Consider the following 27,656-nt stretch of genomic DNA (forward strand, 5'->3'; position numbering starts at 1 on the left):
AAAATCACTAGCTGTGTAATTTGTCATTAGTGAGACTTGTGATTGATGCCCAGATCTCCTCAAAGCTTTGTTAAGTAATTGTAAACTAATTCCAATGAACATTCTGTCTGCATCTGGGTATTGAAACATTAATAGGTATTAAATGGAAAATCATGTGCATGCATGGCTGTTTCCTCACCTCCATGGTTAATCATGGCGCTTGTGATATATAAAGTTATTAAAATTTTATAATAGAATTTCACTTCCTCCATATTATCCATTTTATTGGTAAGAATGCCTGACCTAAGTTTCTATTCTCTATTCACCTATGTTTATTTAGTTATGTTTAAAGCCAATGATTGTGACATAAAAAAATAATGGTGATTTATATACTAAAGTAAAAAAATTGAAAGACTGCTTAACTGAACAGATATTCTTCATAATATATATATATATATATATATATATATATATATATATATATATATATATATCTTATGTGTGTATTATTCCTTTTATGTGTCATTTATTCATTATTATTCTTAACTAATTTTAATTTGCTGTTTTTGTTTACCACTATTTCTTTGACATCTTTTAAAGCACTTTGAGCTACATCCAGTGTATGAAAATGTGCTATAGAAATAATTGTTGTTGAAGTTGAAGATCTGCATATGTTCATTGAAGCTGTATGACTCCTAGTAATTGATTTTCTTAGTCACCTAACAATAGCTAGACATGACAGCTGCCTATGTGACTGACACCATCTGGCTAAGCCTGGTACAAATGGTAGCAATATAGGATTTGGAACAACTTTTGCATTTCCTACTGTTGCAATTTTATGATAAGCTGGAGGAACAGACAGGTGCAAAGGGTAAGGTCCTTTACGTTTTAATGTGAACTACCATGGAAGTCAATTTTGGATTGTTCTTTGCCCTTCCCTCTAGCCATTCTAATAATAATAATAATTTGATAATATTCTGCTAATAGTAGCCTTAACAGACACACAAGGCTTGTATAATCTTGGGTATATGAGAGTCCCATAATAATAATATTAATAAATAATAATTTGGTAATATTATGATAATGAAAGCCTTAACAGATACAAAGTACAATTTCTGGTATATTGGAGTCCCACAATTATAATAATAATAATAATAATAATAATAATAATAATAGTAATAATAATAATAATATTCTGCTAATTGTAGACTGAACAGACACATAAGCCTTGTACAATCTGTGGTATATGAGAGTCCCATAATATATATATATATATATATGTATATATATATATGTATATATATATATATATATATATATTAGCACTGTGCAATTTTTTTTTTCTCAATAATACTCTATGTTCAAATAGCATGATATTTTCCTTATGTATCATTTTCTGGAGCTAATACTTAAATTACTGAAATCAAAACATGGAGGCTTCTTTTCTTATTGTGCATCACTGATTTCTCTTGAGCATTTTTCTTTATTTTACTTATCCAAACATGGCCATAGAATGTTTGAATGTTTGACACTCTAAGTCTAAATCTAATTTCAGGATAATGGGAGCAATTGAAAAGGCAAATTGGCTGCTATGTTATGTATCTCGGGGGGTGGAATGCAAGTCTCGAGAGACTATTCTTCAGCTGTATAATTTATCAGGGTAGGTAAGAGGAAGTCCAGAGAAAAGCTGGCATATCTTTTCTAGCACTGAAGGCACACATTTAAGATTACTGAATCGTTTCAGACTAGTCAAGGAAGGATTAATAATAGACATGATGGGTGTATGTATTTAAGAAATGAAGAAAGTAAATAATGTTCAGGCAAAAAATTATTGCTATAATATGAACTCTTCGCCAATAATGCAGTGACATGGGTGAAAGCATTTAGGCACATTTCACACATACTATAAACTAAGAAAGTTGCCTATCAATAAAGTTTTTAAGGGACTTTTGTATATTATTATCTTTGTATTTCACAATATTTTCTGAGGTGGTTCATGTAATATTATCATTGAGGTGTTACATGCTACAATTTATAATGATTTAATGGCACAATTAACACAATAGTTTTAAATAAATACAGTATTCAATATATAAAACAAAACATTTCATATATAGTAAACCCAAAATAATGACAAGAAAAAACACCATTTTATAATCTTTAAAAGGCCAAACTTTACTTGTGTGAGATGGTCAGGCAGCCCTACCAGGTTCTTGGTCATCTGTCCACCCTGGTTGCATTCCGTTATTCATCTGTGTTGATAGCCTTGCCATTAGACATTCCTGGGCAACCAACACACTCAAACAGAGAAGAAAATCATTCCCTGAAGTGTCTGTCCTAGTGATTTACTTTTCCCATATAAGTGTATGCTTTTTTGGTGTCATGACCTTATGCAGTCTTGTTTTTGTACAATATTACCACCTTTAGCAGGAGCTTGTGCAGTTCCTGTCACAAACAGATCTACTATTAAAATTCTCCCACCAGCTTTAACCCATGGACTGTAGCAACAGCTTCTGTGAGGCAGGGAGATGGCCATTGTTAAGTGGTGATAAGTGGTGGAATTTTTAGTTGATTTCCCATTAAATGATACCATTCTACCCATCAGTATTCACTTCACCCTCAGTAGACACTTTTCAGGTGAGATAAATATAATATTTCTGCAGAAGGTCTCTGTTTTATCTGGGGGAATTTAATGGTGGTAACTCTACCCTGGGTTTTCAATCACTGTTGTGTAGAGAACTTCTTGATCACAAAACTAAGAAAGAGTAAGCGTCATAGTGCTTTACTACTTATTTTCCTCCATCCCATAGGTACATATCAATTTTTGTAATTGACTACTTTGCAGAATGTACACATTTCATTTCTTTAAAGGTACTCCTTACTGCTTTTGTTCTAACTTTGGCACTCAAACTAACTTTACTTCCGCCTACTATACCAAAAGTAACAGGCAAACTAATCGAGTTGGTCAGGACTTGGAAAAGTACCTTGGATTCACTTTAAATATAATTCACTATATCAAGAAAGACATGTCATTGTTACACAAATTTTCAATTAATGTTATACTGTACATAATTCAGTAACAGGAATAAATCATTTGAACATCTTTATAGTTTTTAACTTCTATTATTACTCCTAAATGTTGTTCCCACTTCTATTCTTAATCTAACCAGCTGCTTACATAAATCTTAATATATAATACGCTACTGTGGCTGTTCGTTTGTCTGTCCAGGATTTTAAATCACCTGTAGCTTGCAAACCGTTTCACCTATTGACCTGAAATATGGTACACATATACTACGTGATGTCTACTATCCGCTTTCGGGGTGATGATTGACCTCCAAGGTTATTTCTCTTTTTATTTTTATTTTATTGTAGAATCAACTGTCGGCAGCAGCCAGCAGGTCGGCCATGCGGTGCATGGGTACAGGTGCTGTTCTCATCCCTACCAGCTTCGCCGTCATTTCCCCTACCTCTTCATATCTTAAATCATTCTTGAGGCAGATTAAAGACTTAAGTACCAGCTTAAGTGAAAAATTAAAGAAAACGTACTAAATATTTGCAACACAAACACTGACTTAATCACTTTTAACACAAAAAGATGCCGACGAAAGAAGAGAAGAAGTGGGCCGCTAGGGTGGAGAAAAGAAGAGCTGCTCGGGAGGCAGCAAGCGCATCAACCTCTGAGCAAACGAATGCTAAACATGCAGAGAAAGAGTATGAAAACTATGAATACTCAAATCAAGTGTATTCACTGCACGTTATCGTGCAGTGCGCTGTTACTGGTTATATACTAACATTGAAGTTAAACCAGGAGAATGTGTTGACAGCAGTAACCCCTGTTAAAAAGTTGCTTATAGAAAAAGAAGATTAACATCAGAGTTCAGAGTTGTGTGTTGAAGATATGGCTTGCCACATTACACATCTGCCTAAGGGTCCTGTTCAATAAACTAACCTCAGATATATTGATCTGTATACAATGCTGAAATGTATTGGTCCAATTTCTTATAAATTAGCCCTCCCAGGTAATTTTGAAATTCTTTCTTTAAGGTGATGCTCTCGTGTGCTTCTTCCAGGTTCTGTTTAGCGGATAAGTTCAGAAGGTCCATTAATGCCAGCAGATACTAGAAAATCTTCCTCGGGTGCTTCAGTCCTATTCCACCATGCAATTGCATTAGGCATAACTTATCCAAGTCTGATTCCAAAACAGGACTTGTACTTGAAGTCTGACTTCGAGGCTTTTCTAAGTGCTGTTTTTCAGTCAATTCATGCACTATTTTGATAAGAAGATCCTTGGTGAAGTTTTATTTTGTCCATGACATTATTTTAAAAGCAAAACTAGTGAGACAAAACCAGCCAGTAGACATCCTCCCAAATCTACCAACTATACCAGTTATGAATGACATGACAGCTCTCTTGTACTCTACCTAGAAACAGAATAATGGCATGAAAATCAGACAAATCATTGTCTCTATTACCAAAAATGAAACCCACAGAAAGATAAAAACAATAGAAAAAAAGTAGAAAATAAATACAAGTATACAATAAACCTACAGAAAAGAATATAATCAAGCTAGAAGTGTGTAATATTACAGTATTTTATTAACCACAGTTTAGAAAAATCCCTTTTTCAAACATATAGTAACTCAAGCTTACCTGTCATCGACAGTATCTTTCTTGCACCTTTCATTATATCTTTCTTGCTGCTTTTCAGCTCTTCAGAAAACATAGCTGATGTGTTAGGCTAGCTCAGATTGGCTGTTATATACAGTATTTCAAGCTTTGTCAGTCCAACACGCATTGGCTCTTCAGAGGACATGCTTTGCAAAGGTTTGCATTTATCTTTGTATAAGTCATTTATTTATACTTTTATCATTTTAAATGTTAATTTTTATTTTTCTGTATTAATATATGTTTTGTTGTTCAGTTGTTTAGGGGGTGCACTGTAGATATGATAAAAAAGCAGCCTGTTCACTATTGAATATTAGTGTCTAGAAGATCAACCAGTTGATTGTGATTGATCAATTGCCTTGTGGTTGAACAACGTCTTGTGCTTCTTAATATCATTGTACTGAGAGATCAGAATAATCCATTCTATGAGAGCCTTGGTTTATATAGATAAAAAGTTTAAAATCATGGCAGCTGGTCTCCTAGCACTTCCTTGAGCAATATACATTATATAGAACAGTCAGAAATTGTCTTGGAATTTGTCAGAGGCTGAGGTGGAGGTGTTTGAAGGACTGCCATCTGGATACTAACAGTTTGTAAATGTGATAGCCACATCCATCTGCTTTGAGATTTTTTCCAATCTTTATTCTGCTGGTTTTCACTAGTCTCTGTCAGTGGGGCTTTTTCTTCTCAAGTTGCTTCAGGTCTGTTTAATTCTGCTGTTTTAATGTCTCACTGCAAATTCTTGATGGCCTTACTCAGGATACAACCCCCTAGCCCAGCAGCATACCATACTATATTGTCTTATCTATCTGCATTTTGTTGCTATCTCAACTTGATAGAAATACTTTTGCTTTCCTTGTAAACCTTGCTGACTTTTAAATATTTACATTAGTAAATCATGGCTTTATTTTGAAGAAAAGGGGTCTGGAGGTTATTTTTGAAGTTTTTAAGAGTTGTAACAAATGAGATAGAATGGCTGTCCGTATGGTATAACTTAAATTAATTCTGGGGAAAACTGGAGATGTCTGAAAAGCCATTAGAACACAAATAACATAAACAAATTCAGCAGAACATCTGCTTTTATCCTCAGTTGAATTTGTAACAGAATGAATTGTCATATTGTCCAAATGTAATTGCATTTATCTTCTCATTTACCTTCTGGGTTCTGATTTATTTTTTTCCATTATGATAAAGTATTTTAGTTTTAGTTATTGGAATACATATGCAAATTCTAAGTTATCTTTCACAAAATTAATACACTTTTTTACTAAAATTAGATCCTTTGTTAAAGAAAGTAGTATTAAAGACATATGAGGCCCCGTTCACCTTTAAAAAGATCTTGTAAACATGAATATTAAGTAAAGAAAATGTAGAAGTGATACATTAACTGGGAAAGTTAGCCCAGAATGTCTATTTTATGTTTATGTCTGTAACTGTGTAGTCTTGCTATATTATAATAATGAAGCCTTGTACGCTTAAGTAGACTGTCCCCTGCCATGAATTTCTGAGGGTCCTTTAAAACAAGCTTGCTTTTTTCCGAGTGAGAGGTGGAACCAGACATTTTAAAACAGAAAGGAAAGCCAGCTTGAGGTTTCAGAGTTGCATTACCATCCTTGCAATGGCATCTCTACATTAGGAACAAGTGGGACACTGGCGTCCACTTGCCAGCAGATGACGCTGTTTCCCAACAATTTAATCAAGCAGTAACAATGTCCAAATAATTTAACATATTGTTAAAATGTTTTTAATAACTCTTACTTTGTCATCAGAATCATTTTTTCCAGTTTCCAAGACATGCTCTATGAAATGTCTTATTAGGGAAATATTTCTATTTTGAATTTCACCATTTGTCTTTGCATCTGCTTGGGCAGGCCCTTTGACCCCACAGTGTTTTAGCAAACCTTTGTGCATTTCTGCAAGTGTAGCCTGAACTTGCCATATCTGCCTTGGAGCCTGAAGGATAAAACCTTTTCAAGTGACTAGTGTTAAAATGTCTGTGATGTAATTTAAAGACTCTGTGAATTTGTATCTCTCACTACCTTATGTTGATTATTTAGGTACAACACAATTTGCCACATTGATTAAAAACTGTAAATTAAACATTTGGGATTACATCAGTCTGAATATTCTATATTCTTGGATTGAAACTGTGAATGTGTTGAGTGCTGACTGTTAAGTATTAGCGGTGCAGTGTACCATTTACTAAATGCATATTAATTTGCGGTTCTGCTTTTAGTAATGTGTGTTTGACATATGTTGAAATATCTTTGCTAATAGTACTGTATGACAGGATGATACAGTATGTTAATTGATCTTAATTTTGTGTGTTTTTTATAGCATTATCTGACTCATATCATCAATGCTGCTGGGTAGCCTAATATATTATGAAATGCAATGTTTCTCCCTTTTTCCCTTCATGTGAGGTTTATTAGAAGCCTTTGCTTGATCGGCCGCCCTCCAATAGCACTCCAGTCTTCCAAGACTTGCATCTCCAACAATCATTTCTCACCCTTGTCTTTTGACTACACATTTGTGCTGATGGCGCTGCCTCATACTGTTCTATTACGGTACAAGTCAACACTTGGCTCTGTGAGTCAAACCAAGCCAGAATGCTTTCCTGGACTCACCAGTGGCCTTATGGCTAGTCCAGTGGACTGAAGCAGATGTGCACATCTCGTAAGAGTTGTAAATACTACTCTATAAGTACTTGCTCTCTCTCACTGACACTCACACATACTAATCTTGAGTAGAGTTGTAAGATTGTAGAAGTATTTTGGTAATAGGACTGATATGATTAAGTGTTATTATTACATGACTCTAATATCAATACCTTTAGTACCATTCTACAGTATACTGATGTTTTTTATTCCTATATAAAAGGGCTGCAAGTAGTAGGGGTCATACAGGCTTGCTGGTATATTCAAGCCTTTAAGCTATGCAAAGTCTTTTATTCATCAGTTACTTTATAGCTGCTTTTCTATTAGTTTCTCACATCAACTCTGGCTGATATTTTAATAATGAAATTATTAATAATACACACACACACACATATATATATATTTATACTGTATACACATATATACATATAAATACTGTATATATATATCCATCCATCCATCCATTTTCCAACCCGCTGAATCCGAACACAGGGTCACGGGGGTCTGCTGGAGCCAATCCCAGCCAACACAGGGCACAAGACAGGAACTGATCCCGGGCAGGGTGCCAGCCCACCGCAGGACACACACAAACACCAAGCACACACTAGGGCCAATTTAGAATCGCCAATCCACCTAACCTGCATGTCTTTGGACTGTGGGAGGAAACCGGAGCGCCCGGAGGAAACCCACGCAGACACGGGGAGAACATGCAAACTCCACGCAGGGAGGACCCGGGAAGCGAACCCAGGTTTCCTAACTGCGAGGCAGCAGCTCTACCACTGCACCACCGTGACGCCCCTGTATATATATATGAATATAAAATAAATATATATATATATGAATATAATATATATATATATATATATATATATATATATATATATATATATATATATATATATATATATTATAAAAGAAAATCTTGAGATGAGACTTTTGCAAAGAGATTTTCTCAAGTCCCGCCCTCGTGTCAACCATTTAAGGTTAACGGCCCACGGTCCTCTCACCTCTCATTCATGTGAATGCTTTTGTCAGACAAACTTCCTGTGCAAAGCAGGTTAGAGATTATGAAAGCAGTGGAACACGAAAGTCTCAAAAAAAACTTTGCCACAATACACATGTAGAGCAAGTTACAGATTATGAAAGTAGTAAAATTTGAAAGTCTCAAAAAACTTAGCACTAACAAATGGAAATTATTACTCTGTGAAATAATGGAACAGCGAAAAGAGATCTAACATATGGACATAGGTGATATGACAGAAGTATGTAGATATTATTCAGCTTTAAAGTTTAAGTCGGAGACTTGTAGCTTATCTAATTCATGTTGCCATCAGGGAAAAGTAGTGTTTCTTCCCAATGAAGAGTCGTATCTGCGACAATTAAAACATTTGTTGTTTGGTGAAAGTGAAATCCACTAACACTACAGGCAAAATACCCGAATCTGCAATAATCCATTCGTGTTCGCATCATTCAATGCTCAAAACAAAGATTTACAAGATTCTGGACCATATGCTGTGAGAATCTGTGGTCCTGCAACAGTTAAAGATACTACAAGTTTAATTTTGAAGAATGCACAATTCGGTCAGGTTTATATTTATGATCACGGAGAAGCGATGCAACATAGAACCAAAAGAGTTAAACGATCGGACGTATTAGAAATTCTACAGCCAATAATTGATACAAACCCATACGTCCAAAAGTATTGCACTTTACACAAAACTTATCTGCAAAACATGGACAAAGACGTTTTCTTGGATTTATATATGAATCTGAAAGATCACGGTCGCATTTATAATAAACCAGCATTTGACCAACATGCCTAAAGAGTGGGTCTTTATGGTCTTAGTTCTATAAATTCAAATTACAAAATAATATGCGAGCAGATCAAGATTCGGTTGATTTTGCTATCTGGCTACTAGACATTGGCAACTTTAAAATTCAAAATCTCCCAATAAAAGAAGACTTATTATGTCCAAATCTTTTTGAAGAATTTTATCCTGAAGGGTTATCAACAGAAGAAATGAGTACACAGGCAATCCAAGCAGCGAGAAATGCAGTCAAACTAATTATTGCGAAAATTGTTGATCAGTTACATGGCAAATTGATTAAATGCATATCAATAGACTATGCTGAAGCAGTTGGTGGTGATAGTGCGGAAGATAAAAATATCAACTTACAGGATCCCATAGAATATCTACAAGCGTTAACACCGTTGGGTCTTTCACTGGCCGAAATACTGTTGAAAGAAGGATGTATCGTAATGTTATTGCGTAATTTATGTATGAGTGATGGGCTATGCAATAGGATATGTATGTGTAATATGTATTGAAAATTGGTCGAACAATTCTAACGTAAAATTTTAAGATGCGATAAGAAAGGTAATATAGTACATATTCTACAAACAACATTAGACACCAAAGGAGATCTTAATTTGCCATTCATATTAAAACGTTGACAGTTTCCCGTTAGAATAGCTTTTGCCATGACAATTAACAAACCACAGGGACAAACATTTGAAAAAGTCAGTTAATTTATTGGAGAGAAAGAAACGATATTCACTCACGGGCAGTTATACGTTGCATTGTCACGATGAAAGTCCAAACACGGAATCAAAATTCAATGTGATATTGACGTAAAGTTAATTCCAAATATTGTTTTTACTGAAGTTTTAGATAGATAGATAGATAGATAGATAGATAGATAGATAGATAGATAGATAGATAGATAGATAGATAGATAGATAGATAGATAGATACTTTTTTACAGTAAGTTTAAAAAGTATTTGCATATTAATTTCAAAGCCAAACAGAAAAAAACGTATAACGCAATGAATACCTTTAATTCAACATGAAACATAAATTTATTTCAATTTATTACGTTTTACTATTTTTAACTCTGCTTAATTACTTGCTGTAATGTAACACAGTTTTATTATGCAAATGTAACAATTCCCATGAAAATATCAATCTGTTTAAATTGTACGAGCGGTAGAGACGTGAAGTGGCTGGCGCATACTCCCCACCCGGGTGCTTACAAGCGAAGCAAGCATATTTATATTTATATATATTTATATTATATTTCTTTTATAATAGAGAGATGTATATATATATATATATATATATATATATATATAGGGGAGAGCAAAAGGTTTAAGGTTTACAGTGGTTCAAAGACATGTAGGTTATAAAAAAGAAGGGAAGGATACGAAATAATAACACTGTTGTGATGTGAAATTTTGCATACAAGTTGATAAATATTTTGAATGTCTTTATTTGTAATGTAGGCAAAGCAATGTAATGTTAGTGTTACATTAGTGAGAAGCATTCATGTTTACTGCCCCCTTTTAGGAATGAGTGTCTTTGAATTTTACGACAGAGTTGGGAGGAAGTGTCTCAAACCAATTTGGCAACTGTTTCTCTGCTAAAGTCTCTCTCTCATCTCCCACACAAAGCCAGGCTGCCTAACTGCCAAGCTTTACCTTAACATATGGTTTGGGGGGCAGGTGTGAAGATGTTCTTTCCCCCCATTGGTCTGAAGTATGGCTGTTTGGAACTGGCATGTATCAGAAGCCTTTAAGTACTATGATGCCCCATTGGCTCTAGGGGTTGGACAGAAAATCTATAAATTTGCTCACTCCCTCACTCTCTCTCTCTCTTACCAAACTGATGAATGAGCATATCACACACCATGAACTGAGAAGGACAACACAATGAAGAGCACAGCTTGGCAGCCATATTGAGACAGGCATGCGGCCTGTTCTGAAGAAAGCTGACCACAAATGATGCCTTAACTAGAGACATTTTAAGTAACTAACAAGTATGTGTGCCGCCTGAAACTACACATCACCATTTATCAGGTTGTATGGTTGCCAATATTCAAATGTACTTTGCATATTGTTATTATTTATGAATATTATCAATAATACATAGTCTAAATTCTAACTTAACTCCTGCTTGTTTTTTACTACACCTAATTACCTGAGGTTATAGATGTAGGAGGGAAGGTGGGGAGAAGTTATATACTATAATACCTTATAAACAGTGGTAAGTCTGGGAGATTTGAGGCATTCTGACAAAGGCTACTTATTAATAAATAATACAAAAGGGGAAAGTGGAGCAATATATTATTCTACCAAGACAAAACAAACAATAATAATAAAAGACAAATAGTACAAATAAATAATGAAATAATAAATAATAAAACAAAAATAAATGGTGTTTCTCATATTCATAATGGTAAACCTACAGTAGATTACAGTAACATAGTAAAGTTAATAGTCTGGCAGAAATTATTAACAATTACTACATGGCTCCTATACCATTATTATTAACCTGTTCTGCACCGGTAATTACGTATCACTATACAGTTTACTTTATATCAAATGCCAAAGGTATTTATTCAGTACTATTAGTAAAATTAAATGGTTGGCACAAATTTAATTGCTGTAAGTTTCATATTTATCAGGAAATAACAACCTTATTAATAGTTTTCTATTATATGGTGCTCCAATTTCCTCCCACAGTCCAAAGACATGCAGGTTATGTGAATTGGCATTCCTAAAGTGACCCAAGTGTGTTCTGGGTGTGTGTGCGTGCACCCTGCAATGTACTGGCACCCTGTCCAGTGTTTGTTCCCAATAAAAACATAAGAAAAAAAAGAGCTGTCATATCCTAGCTCATTAAAGTCAGACACACCCTTCTTACTGGAGACACATTTACATATAAAAGATCAACTGAGATTGAAAATGTGGCAAGTTAGAGACTTGCTTACAATAAATTTGGACATTTCCAACCTTCTATCAAAATCCATTGTAGAATTTTTATTTCTAGCTGAAATAACAATAGAGGTTGTATCTTTAAATTATACCAGTGTTTTCAAAAGAGTGTATTATAATCTTAGACAGCATTAGGAACAGGACCTTTTAATTACATTTTGAAAGAATGAATAGAACTCACTGCTTCGTAAAATAAACTCTTACTTTCTGTGTGAAATATGTTTTAACTCAGAATTGTACAGTGCATCAGTGGCATTTGAATCTTGAAAATTCTGGATAGGCTTCGCAGGCCTGGAAAAGACACTGTAAGAAAGGATGGCACAGTCCTGAGAATTCATACTGTGTCTGTGTGTGTGTAATTGTTAGTGAATGAGAGAGCGAGAGAGTTATGATTAAGCACATAAAGAGCTAAATTTACATGACCTGCTCCTCTGCTTAAGTCTGTTGGTCTAGATGTTTGGTGGTGGGTGAGACTTGTGAAGGATCCTGGTTTCGATCAGCTCACAGAGTTGGGGAGTCCAGACAGTGTTGTCTCTGAACCCAAATAATGACAGTTGTGAGGCAGAGCCAGCAGCATGAATGTGCAGGCATATAATGTGACTGAAAAAGATCATTGGAGCCACATAGAAATAGTCATGGAGGATCAGAGTGATGGCATCAGTGTTAAGAGCATGGCCAAGAAAGAAGATGGCTTTGAGTAAACTTCACTGAAGGAATGTGGGAGAGGCACTGTGTTTTACAATGTATTAGGCTACCAGTAGCAATGATGGTAAAATGTCATCTAAGTAATGCTATAAAAACATTACACAAAATGAAGATCCATCAGCACATTGTCATGCAGCCAAACCACCAAACAACTGTATTAAAAGATATCTCAGCATTCTCAACAAATATTTAACATTAAAAACCAAATGCAAATACCTGTATGTATTCACAAATTTCCAGTTTTTCTTCAGTGGGCTAGATCGTAGTAATTAACATAATTCACGATAATGAGGACAACTACTCTAAAACAGAGAGATGTACAAGTTAAATTGCATCACAAAAAAATTAACCAATCGGTTGCTTTAAAATGGCTTCCAAGCCCCAAGACAGAACTGAATAGTTCAAGCTGCACATGTGCAACCAAGAGCAAACATTTCCCAAGAACACTGCAGTGCTCAAGGGCCTAATCAAGCAACCTAGAAACAGGCTAGCAACACCAGGCACAAAGAAAATTTCCTAATAATTCAAAAAGAATCTTTTTTTTTCCCTTAATAAATTAGATTGAGGATATCATGGACATTTGGAAAAATGTATTTATGGCAATTAAGTTGAGGTTTCTATAAACATTTAAACAATACATTGCATTATTAAGACAAGTTCCTCAGTGTACAAATGGACTATACCACTACCTTAACTAAAAAAGGCTCACCAGAAGACTGCACTTTTCAAGGCAACTGAAGCAAGCGAGCCTGCTGTCTCCCATTCTCACCATGTTTTACAGAGGCACCATCAAGAGTGTTCTGACCACCTTTTTTACTGTTTGGTATGACAACTGCAGTGTCTTACTGCAAGATTTTGCAAAGAATAGTGAGGTCAAGAGAGAATATTATTGCAGCGTCTCTCCCTTCTCTGGAAGATAGTTTTTCAAACTGTGTGCCTGCAAGGCCTGCTGTATTATGCGGGACCTTTCTCTCCCGTCTCTGTTTTGCCATCTAGAAAAAGATACTACAGGATTAGAGCCAGATCTGCCAGGTTATGGAATAGCTTTTCTCCACAGGCTGTCAAACTCCTCAATACATTGTGACCCTGCTATTATCTTCCATATTAACTTAACATCTTAGGTCACAATCTCATGTCAAGAGATCTGTCACTGCATTGATTTGTGGAATATGCATCTAATGGGCCCCTGTGTAATTGTGGCAGCTAATTACAATATATTGCCTATTTAAATAGAATGTTCCAGGGTTTGTTCTGTTTGTGTATAATTTCTTGTCTTATTTTCACTATGTGCACACTGTGAGCCCTGAGCTTTGTCATTTTGTCCCTCTGTATATGGTTGAGATGTCAATAAATTTACTTACTTACTTTTTTGGACTTTGAGTTTACTACCTTAATTTTTGCACACCACCACCATCTGCTTGGAGATGGAGAGGTAGTTGCTTTATTTTGCCCCAATTACAGAGGCACCACAGCAATGCACAAACCTTTCTTGTTTCATAAAATCCAAAATGTATTTGGGCTAAGGCCATACTTATGCGAATGTTGGTCAGGCACCTGCTTCATTGAACTGCACAGGAGTGTCACCCTCTCAGATGTTATTGTAAGTCACGGTTTGGTGAAGCCTACTGAAGCCAGGGATCGGTGAGGCGAACAGACTAGCAGGAGAAGGCAGAAAGCAGATCAGCTGCAGGTAGGGTGGCTCCCCTGATGCATACCCTAGACGGGAGAAGCAGGGGAGTCAGGCACGGTCTTAGGTATTATGGGGCCCTAGGCGAAAGGGGGGTCCAGGGGCCCCCTGAGGGGGGCGGAGCCCCCTGGAAGCTCTGTGAAATGCATGAAAATTAGACCAAGGAGTCGATCCGGGGCCCCCTGGACTCCGGGGCCCTAGGTGGTCGCCTACTTCGCCTATGCCTAAGGCCGGGCCTGATTGGGACAAATAATGCTGTAGTATATTTAAGTATATATGACAATTGCTGACTCGGACAATTTGTTTTGGGGGCCCCCAAGAAGGCGGGGGCCCTAAGCTATAGCTTGTGTAGCTTATATGTAAATCCTGCACTGAGGGGAGTCACCAGTAAAAGAAAGGCACTGGGATTTGTTTAACAGGACGGCTTTCAGCCATTGTTTTAACCTTGGTTTTAAAAGGATTTTTTCTAATGGATTTTAACCTCCACGATTTCACCTCTGTTTTAATGGATTGTTTATTTAATGATGTATTTTTGAGACACTGCACTTATTTATTTGAACTTTGTTTTGTTGGTTTTAAATAAAAGCACTTTGCACCATCCCCTTGCTTTGTTGTGCCTCACTGCCTAGCTCATCAGTACATTACCGACGATGTCGAGTTCAAGAGCTCCCAGAAGTCAGATGGAAGCATGGAGCGAACCCGCATCGTCACAGTGAATAAGCAACACTTCAAATGTTCCTTAGTATTTGGCAGGTGTTTAAGCACACTGATAATAATTACTAAACATCTGGATATTTTAGTATTTTTACTTTATATTAAATCTTTTTCATTCTCTGCTCTCTGGATGAGTAGAGGATGGAGTATCTGATATGATCTGAACAACAAACATTACAATATGTAAGTCTTACTGATTTATGATTTATTACTTTTAAAAATATGTGACACAATTATTACCGGTGTTCAACAAGCACTGAAAGTCCTATCATTTTCTTACCAGCTTAATCCAGACAAGGGTTGCTGCAGCCTATCCCAGCTAGCATAGGGTACAATGCAGAAACAAACTCTGGACAGGATGCCAGTCCATTACAGATCATACACATATCCAAATATCAAACTCACACTAGAGTGAATTTAGCAACACCAATTAACCTAACCTGCATGTCTTTGGATAGTTGGAGGAAACCTGAACACCCAGAGGGAACACAAGCAGACACTGAGAGAACATGCAAACTCCATACTGGGAGGACCCTGGTCTCCTTTTTGCGAGGCAGTAGTGCTACCACTGTGCCACTGTGTTGCCCAGTATGGAAAGTTTTTTTTTAAGTTATTTGTTCCAAAAATGACTGATTTGCTCTATATCTGTAAATTGTTGAGTAAGTGATCTTATCAAATAAGGAAAAAAAGCTTTAAACTTAACATCAACAAAAGATAACATTTCTGTAACTGTACATAAACTTTGATATCTACTCTACAGACAAAAATATTTCTGACTGATAAGAATCTGTCTGTCCGTAATTAAAAAAAAATGTTGAGACATTTGTGACTGACTGGCATCACTTGTATGCAGCATTTAATTTGTAGGTCTATACAACAATAAGCTATATAGGATGACCTTCAATTGAATTTTAATAAAAAATGATTGGAATACGATGAAATTTAAAATGCAGAAATTGGTTCCATCACATTAGTTGCTGCTTGAAGAGTCTTTAAAAGAGATCTTAATCATGGTGTTTCCTAAGAAGTTCCTATAGGGTTTTGTTTTGGTAGAGTGGAATCCAGCTTGCAGTGCACTTGGCTTCCTCAAGGTCAAATGCCAGTCAGTATGAGTCATATGTTTTGCAGTGTGACAAGTGCTCCTCTGTGTGACACTGTGATCGAAAGTGTGGTGCTCCCACTGTTAAGGGAACAAAAATCAAAGTTATAATGCTATGAATGACTGGTGCTAAAATATGCAGAAAAATCAAAGTTTTTTAGGACTCTATAAGAAGGACAGAAAAAATCTGAGATCTACATATTATCATAAGATAGAAGACACATCATAGTAACAAGTGGGGGTTAAGGATGGCCTCAGACATTCAAAGCATGATAACATGATAACATTTAATTGAACTGTGATGCAACACCAAGCTTTAAATATTTCTGCTAATGCATATTAAAGTGACACGCAGTGTTGGGCATGCTGATTGGCACGGCTGTCTTATAATCCAAAAATTGTGGGTAAGAAATACCTTCCTGGGTAATGTTTGTGTGGAGTTTATATGTTCTTCCTCTGTGTTTGTGTGGACTTTAGTCTGATTTTCTTCACATAAACACATTCATGTTAGTTTCCTTGCTGACTTTAAATTGTTTCTGTGTGGATGTGTGTGTTAGTGTACCCTGTCCAGAGTGTGTTCTTCCCTGGCACTCACTGTTACCAGAATAATTGGATTAGATCATTTATAGATAGTCCTGTGATAGTTAATATCAACCAAAAGGGCAACCATCTGTTTTACAGCCTTCTTATTCTAGAGTACTAGCAAGTAATAGCTACTATATGTATTTTCTAATGTTAGTACAGTGTTAATTGTGCATCATAATACTAGTGGTAATGGGTGAAATTTGCCAAAGTATTTTTCACAATGAATATGCTGTGTTGTTTTTTTTTCCCCTGGAAATGTGCCTTGCAGCCAGCTTAGATAATAGATTTTTTTTTTCCAGTGCCCCATGATTCTTTACAAGGTCATAACAGAGCTGTAGCAACTATGCGCAGAATTTTCATACCTGAATACTGTAAGCTCATTGTCGTGCTGCTTTGGGCATATGTGATGTCAAAATACAATCAGTACTTTCGACTCTTCATGCGTTTAGAAAAAAAAAACTTGGGAGTATTTTCAAGAAAAAAAAGAGCAAAACATCTGCACAGAGTTCAAAAACAAAAAAGACATCCCAGCTGCTCCTGGAGCTGCAACTTCAAACAATGGAACAAGCCTCTTGCTGCTGCTTTGTTACATGACTAATGTGTGCCCCAAGGCTGGAACTCTATGTGCACAATGATTGAGATATACTGTATATATTGTTTTTTGCTTATTGGTAATTTACTGTATAGCCATTTGTTGAATTTCATTTGTGGTTACTGCGGTGGGTTGGCACCCTGCCCAGGATTGTTTCCTGCCTTGTGCCCTGTGTTGGCTGGGATTGGCTCCAGCAGACCCCCGTGACCCTGTGTTCGGATTCAGCGGGTTAGAAAATGGATGGATGGATTTGTGGTTATCATTCTGTCTGCATCTTTTATTGTTTGAGGCATGGTCGTGCAGTGGTTAGCACTGCTGTCTTACAGCACAGATACATTTTTGTCTTTAATTATCAGTACAGCATAGTTGGCAGATGCTTTTCTAACCCTTAGGAACAACTCAAAGACCATTGCACCATTATAAGCTACTTATAACTAGTTCAGTTCCTCCTTTCGTTTACACTTCTGGGCATTTTGAGGAGTTCGGTGATGTTCCCAAACATTTCCATGATTTTGCCAAACTCACAGAGAAGTTATCTCTGCAGGCTTCATTCATCACTTAAAATTACCATATGCATAGTTTTTAAGAACTGTGATGGGTGTAAAAATATGGCATTTTCTATATTAATACTAACATTACACAGTAAGTACACAGTAACAGTCTATTACACTGTACAGTTTTTACCCTACTGATTGGCTATAATTTATCTAATAAACTGACAAGTTAAAGATTATAATAATATACCGATAATAGCAAAATAATTAGACATATATAAACGAAAGACCTGTGTATACAGTATGTGTGTGTGTGTATGTGTGTTTATGGAGCAGTACACTCTGCTCACGCTCAACCACAGCCACTAGATGCCGCATGTATGCACTTTTAAATTTTTTCTGCACTTGCTTGCACCTCAGTTCTCACTATGAAAGATGTGTGTGTGTGTGCATGACTATGTATTAAGCAGTCCGCTCTGCTCACATTCAACTACAGTCACAGGAGTTTGCGTGAATTTTCTACAGAAGATGCAGAAGCTAATACAAGTGTGACTTGAACTTGGTGAGATGGCGCCTGCATGCACTTTTAAAGTTTTTTGGTGCTTGCATACAACTCACTTCTCACTCAGCGCAAGCAGACAAACTTAGCTTTGTGGTACATGCACATTGTACATTCACACAACGAGCTATCATGCATTTGACAGTTAATACTGAAGCATCTAACAACTTAACAAAAATACTAAATAAAATTAAATTTCTTCCATTGATGACATTATTTTGCACAATTCATATTATTTATTGCTGATGGTAACAACAAAGCAAATTTAGGTAATGTTTATCTGATGTCATCACCAGCACATCACCTGCCCCACAAGAACTACTACTATTCAATAAAATATCCTTGCTGCCCACTACTATGCCCCCACCTCAGACAGTCTAATCACTTACTAGTACTCCTTTTGTCAGCATACAAACTGAAACTGAATTGTAATGTGGTGGTAAGAAAAGTAGTTTAATGCTGAACTTAAAAAGAAGAAAAACCGGAGGACTACTTTGATTATATAAACCTGTATTTTTTTGAGACTCCTCATAATACCTGAACGATTGTGCAAACATCATAAAAGAATTTTTCATTGCCTACGAAAACAATCCGCATATTTCCTAAGAAGCAATTGAATCACCAGTGATGTCTGGAATTTACTAAAGGCACTCAGCAATGCATTTTGAAATGGTGTGTCACAATAACAGTCCAAAGACATCAAAAAGGTTTGGGGCAGCCACCTGTATATTATGACTTGGCTGCAAATGGGTAATTTTGATGAGATGTTCACAGATTTTAGTCCAAAACAGATTTGATTTGAGTGTGAGAATATGGGGGCTTTAAAGGCCGGGACCGGAAGTGACGTCATCTGGACCGGAATTAGGAAGTGATGTCATCGGAACCGTAAGTGACGTCATCAATAGCTACGGAATCAGAAGTGACATCATCAATGGTACCCTACCCCCCTCCATCCCCACCCCAATTCACCCCAAAGGTACCAAAAGTGATGTCATCAAATATCGCTGGACCTAGTGGGATTTACCGTGGATGGTCTATAGAGGATTGAGAGAGAAAGTCAGTGCAGTTCGCCACCCCCTGGTCTGGCGTGGTACTACTATTATTCTGGTCCTCTAGCTGCCTTCCAATAACATGTGTGTGACAGGTGATATGTAAAAATACACAATATGTAGATGTAAGCTCCAAAAAGCAATAAAAGTGGCCAAGGGTCAGAATGGATATGGTACGGAATATAGTAGTAAATTGCTCAAAGTTTCTCAAGGAATTAGAGATGCTTATAATGACAATGATCCCATCTCATTAACATTTTCTCTCAATGATGACATTAGTGCCACTTCTGAGTTTGCCTGTAGCACCACACGATCCATCCTTCTTTGTTTCTGTACATGACATAAGCAGGACATTTAAAATGAGTTATCATCCGTAAGGCATTCAGCCCAGATGAAGTTTCAGAGCATGTTTTAAACACCTGAAGCAAACAATTAGCTGAAGTCTTAAATGAAGTCTTTAATATTTAACTACTACTACTACTATTACTACTACTACTAATAATAATAAGAAGAAGAAGAAGAAGAAGAAGAAGCAGAAGAAGAAGAAGAAGAAGAAGAAGAAGAAGAATGAAAATTTTATTTGTATAGTGTCTTTCTGAATCTATGGTCCCCAACTTCTCCAAAAGGTGAACAATAAAAAAATGAAAGACTTTGAAAGCCTGGTGCTGGAACACATTAAACAGAATATTTCATAAAGTCATGATCACTTCAAGCTTGCATATGGTCACATCCTCTCCAGAGAGGATACCATATCCTTGCAATTTATACCATTCTGGCACATCTGTTATGTCACAGTCCTGCTTATACAGTAGATTACAGCTCATCATTTTGAACTGTTGTACCAGCAAAGGTGACCACCAAACTCCTGAAATTAGGACTTACCCTCTGCAGCTGGAATTTGGACTTCCTAACCAACAGGCCTCAGTATGTTCAGATTAGCAGCATCAACACAGGCACTCCACACAGTAGTGTGCTTACTCCCAATTTATACTCCTTCTTCACTTATGATTGTGTGGCCTGTTCCATCATTAAATTTTCTAATGACTCCACTAACACAGGCCTAATCACCAACAATGATGAGAGGGCTTACTGAGAAGAGGTCTGTCTGCCTCCTGACTCAGTGATTCCAAGAACATAATCTTACCCTTAATATCGGTAAAACCAAGTAGGTGATAGTAGACTTTAGAAAATAGAATTCAGACCCCACTGATATCTACTGTACATTGGAGTGGATGTTGTTGACCAACTTTAAATTTCAAGAAGTCATCACTACGCACTGCATATAGTTCTGACGGCAGCATAGCATATTACAAGCACCCAGCTACCTTCTGTTTCTGTTCAGGACAAAACCAACACCTTATATATACACACACACACAAATGTGTATACATTGTAAAATATATGAATACAGTATATAAAGTATATATATATATATATATATGAATACAGAATATATATATGAATACAGTATATATTACATTTTATGTACTGTATACTTTTCTGATGTGTGTGTCTTTGTTGGTATTATATTTTTGTCGGCTGTTCTGAGAAGACTAAGAATTTCACATTTCAGGTAAATGTGATATGATTATAATTTGTTGAATGTTCTAGGGTCATTTTAATGCTGGAATCAATATTATATTTATTAAGTGGTACCCTAGGATGTATTTGAATTAGCCCTTGACTTATGTCTGGTTCCAACAGCCATTGAATTGTATTTTTGTCAGCACTGTGTGTATTTTTTGTCATTTATTTTTGTTTTGTTTGTTGGTTATTTCCTATTTCCTCCAAGGATCCAAGATGGCTGTCGCATTGTGATTTAATTTATATAATAAATGGCAAACATATAAAGAATCCTGTCTGAACCTTTATTATTAATAAAAAGGAGCACACTGGTCAATATTATCCTCCCCTATTTAGAGAACTGTTGACAGCTAAGCAAATGCACAAAATTCAAATGACAGTAAGAGTTCATGTAACTTCAAGGTTTGTTGTAAATCACTTGATAAGAACCACTTTTTCTGAATGCACTGTTTGTTTGTGTACTGTATGTTGCTTTTAAAATAATTCAATTTAAGACTCTAGTGGGTAAAATAAACATGACTTGAGAGGTCACAAGGGAGTGAGGATGTTGCAGGATATCGGCCCTATATCTCAGAATTATTGTTAATTTTATATACTCACAGTAAAGGAGAGGGAGAGTAATCTTAATAGAAAATACACTTTAATTCACTGTAGACTGGGCAGCTCAACCTAAGCATCATGCATTAAGTTTTATTTTGAAGTTTAATCATTTTTGTAATTTTCAGAACATCTGGACAATTTTCTAAAGCTTTGTGTTGGAAACAACACAAAATAATGTCTTCTTTTTTCAGTGTATTGGAGTAAATGCTGTACTTAAAAATAAACCTACTGCTTGATGAACTTGTTCTGTGCTAAAAAAGCTAATTACTGTTACTGCTTTCCCATTTGATGTTTTACAAATTTTAGATCTATAGTAATTCCGGTTTGGAATTTCGTTTTATTACTTGGGAATGGCTTAAAAGAAAAATGTTATTTGTAAGATATGAATAATCCTAAAATACTAAGCTTCCTTTTAATCATTTGTGCACCATTATGTTTGCTCAGAACTTAGTCCAGAGATTTCCAAAGCTATAGTTTATCTGAGGTTATATGACTCATCCACATCCACATGGACTTCACTGACCTACACACTAATGAGCATAAATTCAGTATGTATTTAGCTTTGATTTATTTTAATCTTTAAGAAGTGCCATGTGGAGTGAACAATGTGGATGCCACAGTTCTACAACTAGTTTTAATTTTATTTTTAAAGTAAATTGACTAGATTTTTATTGGATTATTAATATGCAATATTGTAAACCAAAACCATGAAATAAATCAGTTTTATTATATTGTTTTTGTTAATTTGTCAGCATTAATCTGTCTATATTGTGAAAGGGTTCAGAGAATTATTGGTGACTTTTCTAAAGTTAGAAAGAAGCCTGCAAGCAGCACTTGGAGCTATCTCATACATTAAATCATTAAAAAAATGCATCTGATCAGATTTTACAGTTTCAACTGTTAGTACAAGGGCAGCATACCAGCTTATAACATTTATCAAATGAACATATTAAACATAGGAAATGTATGAAATAAGTAAACTCAAACAAGCAATACAATCTGATAGAATATTGGTGCAAGAAATGTATGTAAAATGTGAAAATTAGCAAAAAAATTTTAAAAAACGGTGGACATTATTGGGCTGAAATGTAATAGCTACTGCCTCAGAGTACTGTGGGCTGAGGTTTGCATCCTGTTATACTTGTGGTTCTTCTCTGGTTACTCTTGTCTCCTAAAGCATCCCAATTGCAGCCAATCACGTTATGTTGATTAGAAGGTCTAAAATGGCTTTGTATAAGTGAGTATCAGTATATCAGTATCTGGTAGATAAATGTTCTATCCAAGGTTGATTTCAGTCTTATGCTTAGTACTGTTTGGATAAGCAGTTCATAAAATGTACTTAGGCATAATTGAATGATAATATTTGTGTTTTGTAGACTAAAAGAAGGATTATGATTTTATAGCTAGTGGAATCTCGTGGAAGGTTTTACAAAAGTACACAATTTTTGGGCTTGTCTTGATTCATATTCTTGTGACTAGAGATATTTATAATACGTTTAATTTCATATCCTGTTGTGCTCATTATTTTGATGGGTATCAGAGTGCAGCAATGCATTGGAGCTTAAAGACATGTGAGATACATATGAGTTACATCCCTGTTGTTTGTTGATGATGACATCCTCTGGGCATCACAAATCTCTGATCTCTACTTTTCAAAGTATGGTTGTGATGATAATTAGCATGTTCAAATTCAAGGTCATAGTCCTCTTAAGGATTAGCATGCAAGTTATGGGCTTTCATCTGCTTAAAATAGTAGACTTCAGTATTCCTGGGTAGTTATTTGTGAATAAGATTAAAGGTGATCAAAAGAATTATCAAAAATGAGTGCTGGAAAGGACTCTGTGGGTAAAATCGGAGCTACGTGAAGTTGTTGATTTACCAGTCAATCTACATCCCAATCCTTACACTTCATTACAAGCCTGGGGTAATACTCAAAAGAGCTTACTATCAATAATAGTTAAGAAAGAAAGAAAGAAAGAAAGAAAGAAAGAAAGAAAGAAAGAAAGAAAGAAAGAAAGAAAGAAAGAAAGAAAGAAAGAAAGAACTTGAGGTAAACCATTGTTTGTTTGGTCTCAAGAGAATCTACTTGAAGCAATTCGAGCACATTCACAATACCACTGGTATCCAGCCAGCCATGGTTCACTGTTATAAGACTGATGGTCAGATGTACAAAACCTCATTGAGAATTATAGGTATTGGCCTGCCAGTGGACACCTGAAAACTCTTGAGAAATACCTGAAGACATTTGCTAGTTGTAGGGTTGTCTGGTTTGGCCTAGTCTGGACAAGTACATTTAAATTGGATGTATTATGTACAGTGTGTTAATAGTTTTTTCTAAATTATTTGATAAATAAACAGACACTGTTCAAAATTGTAAGCCTGAAAAGAAGGTATAAAAAGTCCTCCAACTCCAGACAAAAGACATTCAGCTCCAATGACCTCTAAGCAGAAATTAATTATGACGAGAAATAATGTTAAAAGGTTTCTTAATTCAGGGTTCAATTTCTCAGGGATCTCTTAACATGTAAAAACTGTTGTAAATGAAACTTTCCATTTAATCGTAGCTCCTCTGTATCAGAATAACATTAAATGTATTATAAAGTGCATTTATAACCTATTAAAACGTTAAAAGAAAGCAAAATATCCAGCACATTTACACTTTTTCCTTAACAGCAGTTTTTAAAATTTTTATATGTATCTTAGCTAATACTGTAATGTTCTTTTTTCACTTTCGATAATGCTTTTAAAATCATTTTGTGAATTGCTGATGTGCACTTAAAAGTAATACATCTAAGAATATTCACATTTCATTAGACAAGTTATTTCAATCTGAAATTGGAATACACATCTATACAATTATCATTGGTTTACCTTTTTATTATATACATGTTCTGTTTGCTAAAATGAAGAATCATTTTTATTCAATGTTGTTAAAAGACTTCTTTCTCTGTTTCCTTCTAGATAATATCCGTAACAGTCCCAGTTTCCATTCAGCCACCAAGTTCCCTAACAAAAGGAAACCACGCAGACTGTCATCTGTCTAAAGAGTTGACATGAATGAAGAAAACAGCACTCCTTTTTCCTCTGGCCCCGAGTTTGAACATACACAAAAATCCTCGTCACAGGGTGTAGAAACACACCTCCTTGTGAATGAGAATGGACTGACTGCAGCCCACGATTCTCCATGGATGGAGTATAACCAAGGCATAAAAACAGAACAGTTAAAAATTGCCTGCACAAGCCAAAACCGTGGAAATGAGCCAAACAGCAGTGGGACTGAACATCTGGGAACAATACTTGAAAATAAAGCAGCAGGGAATGAAGCACAGGATGTGGGGAGAATGCAAGAATGGCCAGATAAAGAATGCAATGCATCCTTTGGGAACACTCATATCACAGGCCTGCTCAATGGCCTGTTAGCAGACTCAATCCAGACAGACAGCATGGCATCTAGACTGCGACTGTCTGAAGAGAGTTCTGGAAATACTGTCAGTGAAGAAGAGGCAGCAAGCTCAAGCAGCGTACTGGAAGTAGTAACAGAGGAAGGACAGGATCATGTGACAAATGTATCACATGGGAACAGGACGCTGGCAGAAGACGGATTTGCAAGGTAACTTGAAGCAGACTGTTAGCATCAAACAAAGAGTACAGGGACGTTAGTTATTTGATTTGAAATTATTATTAATTCAAATGGAGGAATAGCCTGTAGAAAGTATTCTCTTGGCCTGTACAACAGCATAACATGATCTGTGTAGTGACAGCCTTGTAAATATTTTGTATTCTTTTATATAAATGTCTACGTATAATGCAATATCTTTGCTCTGAAAATGGGCTATAAAAACTAATTCAAATAATATTAATTCATACTTTGTGTATGTGTGTGTTTTTTTTTCTGACATATAAAAAGTCTAGTAAATGGTAGAATGCCGAATAATGTCAGGAATGTGAGGCAATTTCCTGCAACACATTTAGTGCTAATACTGATTGGATGCTGAAAAATCACAAAGCTTATCTCTAGTAAAGCGTTTAAGTATTTTGCTCTGTTAAGGACTACATGACTGAACAATGTTTACATAGTTTCAAGATTAATGATGGTTTTAAAGCAGTTTTAAAAAAAAATTAAAAGATTGCATACCTTTTTGTGGAATTGCTGCTAGTGATTTTATGCACATAATAGCCTAGTCACTTATATTTGAAATCTACAAAGAACATAAGTTCTATTTGTTGATCATATTTAATTTAACATTTCATAATAAACCATAATAAAATGTTTATCATTATTAAAATCTTGAGTAGGTGATTTTTAAATGTGTTTTTTTATATCATTGCTTACTGTCTTATATTCTACCTCCAGACGATCATAAAGCCTCTCTGAGTCCATGGTTATTAATTTTTTTCCAGTTTGCTCGAGTGTCCTTTAAATGTGTGTATTCTGTGCTGTCTGTGTCATAAATAACGTACGTTAGAAAGATTTGCCTTCTGTGTGCAAAGAAGTATTTGCTTCTAGTTGCTCTGCTGAAGTATTTGTTGCAGTACTGTTCATTTTTCAGATGGCCATGTGGATTTAGTTTTACTGTGTTTTGTTTTTATATTAAGTAAATATGCTTTTCAGACCATGTGACTCCCATGGGTAAAACAATGTAGCCTATAACACTAAGATGCTGGGTCACAGTGTGGAAACAGGTCACATAGCCTGCGTGTGCTCCAGTTTTAAGAAGCGTTAGTACTAAATTAGGACATGCGTTGGAATAGAAAAGGTGTTACATAAAATAACGTTGTTTTGTCAGTCACTAGTAATTAGAATGCTGATATCTGTGTAGCTCAAAACATTTTAAGCAATTTCTCCACTTGTTTGTGTACTTTAATATATAATTGTTAGTAAAATTTAACAAAGACATTTATTACTTTTGCATTTCCTTTAGTGCTCAATAGTATATTACGTTTACGAATATTGTCATTTTTTCTTAGTTTATTTGTCATTTTCTTTATTGCCAGCTTGAACTTGTTCACTTTGGTTCAATCCCATTCTTTTTGTTGTAGCATGAAAGTACCTTTTCTATGCATAATTAACAATGTTATACTAGAACAACTCATTCATGTCTATTTTATTGAAATATTTGGAAAAAGAGAAGGTCATTCATCAAAATGAGTAAAAGAAAACTTGCCAAATTGCTTTTTTTAATTTGTAAGATGGACACTGTATAGCGCCCGACCCGACACAGATTGGACACGGGAGGCACGTGTAAAATAAAACAAATAAAGATTTATTTTTCTTCACCTGTGGGCGCATGTCTTCCCCGTGACCCACAGACAATACACAGTCCCAAATAAAACACACCAGTACAGTAAGCACTCTTCTTCTCCTTGGCACCACCACTCCTCCCAAGAAACCTTGTCCTCCTCCACCGACTCTGGCTGCTGAGTGGTGGTCGCTGGCTCCCTTTTATTGGGTACCACTCAGGGCAGAGTGCTGGCTCTGAGGCTAGGGATCTGCACTGGTAATCGGAAGGTTGCCGGTTCGAATCTTGTAAATGCCAAAAGGGACTCTGCTCTGTTGGGCCCTTGAGCAAGGCCCTTAACCTGTAATTGCTAAGCACTTTGAGTAGTGAGAAAAGCACTATATAAATGCGAAGAATTAAGTGCTCCAGGTGGTTGATTATCGACATCTGGCTGCACTTCTGGGTAAGGTGAAACCAGTGCCCAAAAGGGGCCAGCCGCTCCTGTTGCAGCACCCCCTGGCGGCGCCTGCGGGACCCCACAGAGCTGCACAGAACTCCAACCCCCATGAAACCCTGGGGGAGTCCGAGACACCGCTGCAACCCAGGGAGGCTGCCATCTAGCGTCCAGGGGGAGATACTGGACTTTCCACCCTTGTCCCCCTGGCAGATGTGGTGAAGGGGTGTCCCGGCC

General features: G+C 36.1%; 1 protein-coding gene across 1 annotated transcript in view; it reads left to right on the forward strand.

The window, feature by feature from the left end:
* Positions 1 to 27,656, forward strand: part of psd2 (pleckstrin and Sec7 domain containing 2) — a 265,093-nt gene that overhangs the window by 93,374 nt on the left and 144,063 nt on the right. The window contains exon 2 of the mRNA XM_028813479.2: positions 24,708 to 25,356. Within this exon, the coding sequence (XP_028669312.1) occupies positions 24,800 to 25,356 (557 nt within the window). The 5' untranslated portion in view covers positions 24,708 to 24,799. The remainder of the gene's footprint in view (positions 1 to 24,707; positions 25,357 to 27,656) is intronic.

The sequence above is a fragment of the Erpetoichthys calabaricus genome, chromosome 11, assembly GCF_900747795.2.
Source record: "Erpetoichthys calabaricus chromosome 11, fErpCal1.3, whole genome shotgun sequence".
In the NCBI taxonomy this organism is placed as follows: Eukaryota; Metazoa; Chordata; class Cladistia; order Polypteriformes; family Polypteridae; genus Erpetoichthys; species Erpetoichthys calabaricus.